The 9,036-nt window shown below is 40.5% G+C and overlaps 1 protein-coding gene across 2 annotated transcripts in view; it reads right to left on the reverse strand.

The window, feature by feature from the left end:
- The window catches only part of LOC146681035 (glutaminase kidney isoform, mitochondrial-like), a 32,933-nt gene extending 24,130 nt beyond the window's left edge, over window positions 1-8,803 (reverse strand). For both annotated transcript variants that reach the window (XM_085448075.1, XM_085448074.1), the window contains exon 1: window positions 8,395-8,803. In XM_085448075.1, coding sequence (XP_085304201.1) covers window positions 8,395-8,648 — 254 coding nt within the window. In that variant the 5' untranslated portion in view covers window positions 8,649-8,803. The remainder of the gene's footprint in view (window positions 1-8,394) is intronic.
- Between the last annotated feature and the right edge of the window lie 233 nt (window positions 8,804-9,036).

The following is a 9,036-nucleotide window of genomic DNA, read 5'->3' on the forward strand; positions in this document are numbered from 1 at the left end:
GAAACCAAGAGAGGAAACACTGGCAGCGAGTTGAAGTCAGATTTATAGCTTTTGTGCCAAGTTCCACTCAGGGTGAAAAGTCAGGGAGTCTCAGCGAGGAGTACATATAGTTTAAAAGTGTGTCTGTTTGAATAGAATACATTAGGTTGCACCTCTCAGAGGAATACCGCCCCATACTTGAAAATCGGACTCCTTAACAGTTCCTTAGGAAGAAGCTCTGACTTTCCAGCATCAGTGGAACGCAGCAGTAACACTACAAACAGTTCACACGCTGTCTGGGTTAGCATGTCGGGGTCGCTGCATCGTGCTCCACCTCTCACCGCATTAATGCAGGCTGCTGGTGAGGAAGGAATACACATCAGAGAGTGTGTGATTGAGGAAGAGGAGGAAGACAGGATGGAAGGATGGAGGGTGAGGTAGAATAGAGAGGGACTGAAGCGCACCCACTGGGAGGAAGTGAGGTCATGTCTAAGTAAAAGCAGTTGTTGGCTTTCCGTAGAAAACCTCTACTTCTACTGGATTTTATTTTGAAAAACTTTTGAAAAAGAGACTAAAACGACAAAATAGAAAGATACTTACAAATGCAAAACAAGAAGATCAACAACAGGGAGACAGAGAGAGTGAAGAGGGATAACACTGAATTAGTAACAGTGGCATTAAACTGAAACAGTAACAGCAAGCACACATATGATCAGCACAGAGCACGTCTTCAGATCATGCTGCAAGAAATAAAACAGAAGCTGTGACATTAAATGTAGCGTTTCACAGTGAATCACATTAAAAACATGCAGCATTGAAATGCACTATGAGGCATACAAACGAATAGTATAATCTGAAATGACTACTATGACTGAGTACTACTACTACCACTATACTTTTTTCCCACCACTGAAACAGATGAGGCCCAGCCGGCTTGGGAGCCAGAGGTCTCAGCTCTAATCGAAAGCAAACAGCCATTTCCACATAAATAAACATTTGGCCTAAAACTGAAACAGAAATGGCTGCTGGTGGATTTTAACCGTGTAACACTTGAAATGAACATGACACTGTAACCAAATAATAGTGAAGTAAGAGGGCACTTCTTGAGTGAGAGACTTCCCCTGTGGGAGCATCATTAACACAGGCAGGTTAGAGGTGGACACTGGAACATCTGGATGGTCTCATTAATCTACCTCTGCTGGTCTCATTAGTACTCTCGCTCACGCTCTCCCTCCCCCTCCTCTCGCTCTGTTTGCTTTTAAAGGTCAACGCGAACAGAAGCTGAAACAGCAGCAGCCACTCCACAAAACTCTCTCCTGCACTGCAGATGAGTGAGCCTCTTCCAGAAGAGTCATCGAAACGGCATCCAACTGAACTGAGGGAGGAATCTGGAGACGTTTCCTTCACACGTGACCTTTCTGTGCCTAGACCCCCACAGGATCAGTATTTTACCTGGCACTACTAACACAAATGCTTCAAACCTTTTTCATCAATGCTAAGGCAGCTGTTTAAACATATGCAACTCACCCACATTATGTTTTAAAATGTTTTAAAAACCCTGCAAATTAACAAGAATTTACTGGCAAATTTGTGAGAAAAAATCTAATTAAAATTTATGACAAAGAAACTGCCAGATATGCGGGGAAAAGGCAGAAAAATTATGCACCACCATGGCTCACCTGAATAAGCAGGTGAGCTCTCTGCCTGCTCTCCTGTCACCTCGCTGAACTATCCTGCCTAAAAAAGGCTAAAAATTCAAAGACATGTCTATATCTAAGTTTTACAAGAAAAATTAGGAGCATTTATCAAACCAAAATTTGCAAGAAACTCACAAAATTATGAGGAAAAAAATATATTTATATTTTATATATAAATATTTCCTCTGAATTTCACCCTCACATTACATTGTTTTCTTCAACCAGGCCCTAACACTAATACACCACCATCGTAGTCTCCCTCTGAGCCCACCATCAGATGGTGCGACTCCCTTGAAGTCGGGGCCTGAGGTGTTCGCACTGACAGGCGGAGGTCTGTGTGAATTGAGCCGTCAGTATCTGCTGCATTTATTTAATCTGATCGATGGCGCTGGTTTCACCGCCTCACAGGCATCATGACAAATTGTTGCTGGTGGGTTGGAGAGGGCGGAGGCAGACATTAGACTGGAAGCGCTGAGAGAGAGGTGGCGCTGCACGAATCGATCTATGCGACTGACTCATCTGCTCGAGGCCCTGACATCTGCTGGGCGGCACGCCAGCTCACGGTACTTAAAATAAATAAATAATTAAAAAGCGAAGACATGATTTAGGCAGGATGAGCTCCTCTGCATCGCATACTGCTCTGAGCCCTTACTAGCTGAAGCACAGCCTCAGAGCCCTCAGAGTCAGCGTGCAGCTCAGGCTGAGCCTGTCTTTTCTTTTCAGACTTCAGTGTTTGAAAGCAACAAACACCAGGATGTACATCTTATGTGTTGAACTCTAACAAAACAATCCAACAACCTGACTGAAGAAACCCTGACTAATAAATATGTAATACTGTTATGTCTTAATAAACAGCTGTGGGGTGGTCGTGTAAGAAGGTGGTCTGCATGTCGAAGTATCCTCAGGTGAGACACTGAGTCGCCCCAGATGCATCCATCAGAGTGAATGCGTGCACGAATATTTCATGTTGCAAGCTAAACATAGGACAGCAACCTGTTTACATCTACAAAAAAGAAGAAAAAAAAAAGCTTGCTTCCTGGATGTATTAAGGTTTTTCTTGAGGGTGATTGCCTTCTAACAGGAGACCTGTGCAACCTTTCTGCAAACAGCTGCAGTCTGACTTGGACTATTTCAATCACTCTCAGAGAGAGCGCAAATAATTGCCGTCTAGTTTTTAAATGCCGACAGATGCCGTTGCCATTCATCTGGACCAGTCTTTGTGAATGAGCGCAACTCGACTGGTTTTATTCTGGTTATCGGAGGGCTAAAATGTAAGACAGCAACAGATATGTGATTTTCCATGATTTATCAGTTCATTGCCATTTTGTCAGAAACAGTTTGCCAGTAATTTCATTTAGAAGTGAGATAACTTTATCTTACTGTATAAAACAGATACTGACTGAGGTTAATTTGAGGACATAATTTGGAGAGCAAAACAGTGATAAATCACAGTGTGTGTTTCTGCAGTAGTCAGCATATCACAAAAAGTTAAATATCGCATATCATGTGGGGTGTCTGGTGACTCCCACCTGCAGTATTTTAGTTCAGAATGTGAATAAAAACATTCTAGAATTGAAGAAAAAGCTGGCGATGTTGTAGTTTAGGCCTACAGAGGGGCAGAGTCACAAACGAGACAGACTGTAGTCACAATCAAAAACTTTGCAGGTAAAAAGCCAAACTGAGTCCTTAATCAAACTGCCTGATCAGCAACAAAACAACAGATATTACAGATTAAACTACAGATCTTTACATTTTTATGGTTTGCTGGATGTTGGAGACTGCTATTTAATGACCCACAAGAACCCTGAAATGCTGAAAAACTAACCCAATAATCAATCCCTATTATGGAAATAAACTGATGAGTGTGGCTATGTGAAGGTTTTACAATGTGTTTTGTGGGAGTATTGCTGGAGGATTTTTAGACTTTCTTTGCATATCTTCTTATATTACTCTCTTTTATAAGGTTTTATATTATACAGGATATTTAATATTGTGTGTAGCTGTCCAGGAACTGCAGATGGAAATCACCTGGAAGCTAAATGTGCTGTCTATATACGATCCCTGACACATAAACAAAGCTCCTTTAAGCTGCCTAATAGAGAAAAGTCACTGAGTTCCTCAAAAGCATTGAGTTTTTCAGGAAGACGATGAACCTGCTTGCTCACCAAGATTCACGCTGCAGATAAAATTCACACAGTGATCTTCACAGAACAAGCAAAGCTTGGCTCAGACTTGGATTAACCTCCAGGGGAGGCACGCTAGTGCTGACAACCAGTCAGCTGAGCAGAGCGACGGCCTGAACGCCGCCGGTAGCTTCAGCAAATTGTCTGTGAACAGAAACAAGTGGGGCAACTCTGTCCTGCAGGGGCAATGAGGCATTTTATGATTATGGAAGCTCTCTAAGGAGACAGGCTGGTGTCAGAGCTGCTCCGAGGGGAAGAAATGATCGGCCAGCTGGTTATCATGCTGGATCTTCAGCAACTATGTGTATCTTTATATATTTTCTTAATGAGTTGCCTCTAAAAATAATGAAATTATAAACCCTCCACTGTGGCGGTCCTGCAGCCCCCTCTCCTGATGGTAGAGTTAATTTATACTCAAAATTCTGACACTCATATTTTCATTCACTGTATTTGTACGGAGGTCCAAAAGAGAGCAAATGTAAATTAAAATTAGGGCTGCTCAATTAATCGAATTTTAATCACGATTACGATCTGGGCTTTCAACGATCATTAAAAATGACTGAGCCGATTATTGGCCCCTCCCTCGTTTATCCGCGACACCTTAAAGGCCGGTCCGTGAAAATATTGTCGGGCATAAACCGGTCCGTGGTGCAAAAAAGGGTGGAGACCGCTGATTAAGAGGACCCGAGGGAAGCTCGGAAAGCTAAGCAGAAGTTATTTGGAGAGGAGAGTGACTGCTGTTGGTTGAAAAGAGAAGTAAAAAAAAAAAACTTCAGTGGTGTTGCACACTATTTTATATTATTTTTTTAAAGTCATTGTTAACCCTTTAAAGCCGGTCAGAGCAGCACGCTCCGTTTTGTGTAACTATTTTTAAATCCCTGTAGAACCTGAACCGTGTAAGCTAGCGCAATAATTTGTTTTGCATATGAAACCGGAGGAGTTGTACTTACATCTGATGCCATCAGCTTGTCCTCGGTCACGGTTTCCTTCCACATATAGCTTTGCAAAAATTGCATAAAAAGCGCTTGCAGCAACAAAAACATAATATTCCAGAAACACGCTTTGCCGTTCCTATCAGCTGTTCGTAACACTTCCCACAGTGAAACAGACGTCAGCACGAACTGTGCATGTCCGCCATTTCCTGGCCGAAACCGGAAGTGACGTCATTTTCGCTGAAATGTAGTTTTTTTTTTTTTATTTGTAGGCCTTAAAAACCTATACTGGTCATGTTTGACTTTTCTGAATAGTTTCTGGGATGCTTAGAACTCGAATTGCACTGCTGGAAATAGTTTATTTTGATGCTGTTTTCTTTGCAAATTTGCATCATAGGATTGTTTTTTTTGTTTTTCCTGCAGTATATAAAAATTGCTGTATCTCCAAAATAAAACTATGAAGACACTCAAAATAAATTTCCTGTTGTAAACTATTTTTTGCAACTTTTTTTGTATTTAAAGTTTTGAGGGATAAACCTCTTAAATTTCTCCAAGTAGAAATATATGTAAAAAAACAAAAATGATTTTCAATTTTTTTGTAGTTTATTGCACTTTTTTGCAATTAATGTAGTTACTATGGACTTAATGCATACATATTATTAAAATATGGGCTATAACAGTTGTATAGCAACTTGAAATACTCCAACAAATGGCACTACAACATGTAAAAAAATAATATAAGCTCTGGCGGACTTGGTTCTATAGTAGGTCTTAAAGGGTTAAATAAATATCGTCAAATAATCGCGATCTCAATTTCAGTGAAAATAATCGTGATTATAATTTTTGCCATAATCGAGCAGCCCTAATTAAAATTACACAAAATTCAATTAATATGCTGCTACATGAAAACACAGCACCTCATCTCTGTACTGCTTTTTATCTCCAAGATTTTTCTATTTTTTTTTTTTAGTCTGTATTTTCTTTTATGTTTTTTCTATTTATTTACTTATGTATTTGATGGACAGTAAGCTAACTTTTAGTATAGCTGAATTTCATGATTTTAAAGAAAGATGATTCATGACAGTGTATATCTGTGGAGGAACCAGTTACGTAAATAAACAAAAAAACATAATACACTTCAAAAATCATCCAGAATTTAATTTATTTAATTCTAATTTATACTATTTTTGATACAACTAATTAGGACTTATTCATTTTTTTTATTTCTATATTTGGAAGATTGTTGTTTTTTTTCCAACTGGCACACATACTTTTTTTTTTTAATTCTGTATTTTACTTTGACATTTTTCTGTCCATTTCAGCATCATTATAGAAATTACGGGACGCTCACCTGTTTGGTCTCATAACAGAAATAAAAACTGACATCCATAATAAATCTATTGAATTTTTTTCATATAGCGCCAAATCACAACAACAGTCATCTTAATAAGCTTTTATATTGTAAGGTAAAGACCCTATAATAATAGAGAGAAACCACAAAAACTAGATAACCCCTTGCCTTTGGCAACAGTGGGAAGGAAAAACTCCCTTTTAACAGGAAGGACCTCCAGCAGAACCAGCATGACCAGATGGGAGTCAGGGGATGAAGACGGGACAAAGACACACTTTCGGAGAAAGAGACATTCAGGAAAAGGAAAGGAAACAAAAGGAAAAGAAAGAGCTCCTCAGACTGGAAGCTGGTTCCACAGAAAGAGGGGCCTGAAAGCAGAAGGCTCTGCCTCCAACTTTACTTTTAAATACTCTAGGAACCACAAGTAAATCTGCAGTCTGTGAGAAAAGTGCTCTACTGTGGTGATATGATACTATGAGGTCTCTAAGATAAGACAAGGCCTAAATATTCAAGACCTTGTGTGTGAGGAGCAGCATTTCACATTTGATTCCGGATCTTACAAGAAGTCTGTGCCAAGAAACCAACCAACGTTAATGAAATGCCAAGAAGACTGGTCAAATATCAGCCACAATTATACCAGGAGCTTGTTGATGGCTACCACCCAATCAAGGTGCAACATGCTAAGAAACATTTAGTGGGAGTGTATGTATATATTTGAGCCTGTATGTATACTTTTAACCCTGTGTGGATTAGAGAAAATCCCAAATAAATACAAACTTGTGCACAAAATTCTCGTTTTCTAAAGTTATTAAAGATGTATGCTGTACGATCGTTCCACCCTAGAACATGTCCACAACTATATATGTGTTAAACATTTAACATGGCAAAAACTGATTTTAACTTGTGTCTATGTTTTCATTATTTTATCTTTATTTTATTTTGATTCATTGTGCTATTTTTTTTGCTATTAGTAACGTAACAGATTAATTTATTGTTATTATTAATGTTATTTATGATTTATACTGATTTATGATTTATTCTACTTATTTTGTATTTATGTCGGTAGTTAGAGGCATTTAAAATAAAACTTTGTTTCAGCCACTGAATAAACATTTTTTGGCATCCATAAGGGACAATTTCAGGTTAGTATCTCTATCTTTTTACTTACTCTGAAATACCTGGAAGTTGTGGCTTGGCTCTACCCAGCAGTTTGTTTATGTATATATATATAGTTTTTTTTCTCCCCCCCCAGAGGCAGAAACAAGCCTCTATACTTTAGACTTGCTTTACTTTGCCTCTCATCATGTGGCATACACTGTGCTTTATAATTAATGATATAAGTGTATTAATTCAGGTCAGTAGCTGCACTCTTATGGAAGCAATAGTGGGTGACCTTCAATATGCATGGAGCTGATGCTCGGTGTGGAGTGGAGATTCAAACATTAACCAGCTTCAGTTGTCCTTAATTTTTCGTTTAAACTGACCCGGCTGGGTAACCTGGTGCCGGCTGATGCCTTCCTGAGTCTGGATGGATGAAGGCATCAGCCTCCAGCAGCTGGTCACGATATCAGGCTTGCCCCACTGCATGTGCTTCCATTCTCGGACACGTCTCAAATTTACTTCCTTTCCACCAGTTTCCATTGAGTACATTCTGACTAATCGCCACCCGCTTAGAGCAAGTTAATGCCACAAAACATCCTTAAGGTTCATACTGGAACTACTAAGTCATCTTAGATATATTAAACTTGTCCGATAATGGCTGCTGGATTTACCTCCATCGCTACCTACCGGAGCTCTCCACTGGCCTGAGCCTGTAGGTGGGCGCACTATCACCGGTCACTTGCACCCATAATCCCCCTCATCTACAGCCCCTGACCTGCACAGTTCCCCGGCAAACTCAACCCTCCTTGCCAGCCTTTAGCAGGCTGAGCTAAATGAGCATCCGAGCTAGCAGCTAGCCACTTCGCGTGATGCGCGTTAGACCCTTCGCACCAAACTACGTTGTAAAAAACCTAAATTCAAATAACGTCCCTTTTTGTGCAAGTGTTATACATAAAGTGATTAATTTTTAAATACAACGAGAAATTAGACGCATTTCTTAAATTCCGCGTACTTTCTGTAAGTAAAACTGGTTTATTTTTTTAAATGAGAAGCCTCAAGGTAAAGGCACCTTGATGTCATGATTGTTTACCGCCCCATTAAAAATGCTCCTTTTTTTCTATTGAGTTCGTCCTACTGTTAACGTTACTCACTTCTCTGTTGAAGAGTCCTTGCCGGTGGAGTCATTGGAGCAAAAGCCTCTCAATGCGTGCTTCCTGGCCAAGTGCTGAGGGGCTCTCCAGCCAGAAAACCGCCCTCTACCCGGTGACCGTCCATCAGGACTCAGGGTGCTGAAGCAGGCGGCGGGAGCAGGTGCTGCTTTAACGCCGACCCTACGTGTGAGCGGCCGCTTCAGCTGAGTCTGGAATAACTCCTTGAGCGTTACTGTAGACCGAAGATGTAACATTTCAGCCCTGTGGTACAGACGAACTGTGCAGTGGAGTTACTATAGAACCGCGTGGAGGGATCGTAGAGGTCGGTTCCCGGTGAGAGCGCCGCTTTATCGGTCGTGTAACGGTTCTCCCACTGACTCAACAGCGGAAAAAAGCTCCCCAGCGGGATACAACCAACCTTATCCACCGCGTGAGCTGTGATTGGACGGACTTGACCCATGGGCGCACCTAATTGGTGAGAAGTCCTAACAGTCCCGCCCACGGTTGTGAATCGTGTTTTGGTCCCGTTATCTCCATCACTTCCCGTAATTAGCGAATAAGTTTATGTTATTTATAAGTATTTGCCCATTTTTGTATGTTTTTAGGCACAGTTTCGATATTTTTGTCTTTATAAACACAATA

The sequence above is a fragment of the Copadichromis virginalis genome, linkage group LG23 (assembly GCF_057382275.1).
Source record: "Copadichromis virginalis isolate Kocher_CV1m ecotype Utaka linkage group LG23, C_Virginalis_male_GT1.1, whole genome shotgun sequence".
NCBI lineage: Eukaryota > Metazoa > Chordata > Actinopteri > Cichliformes > Cichlidae > Copadichromis > Copadichromis virginalis.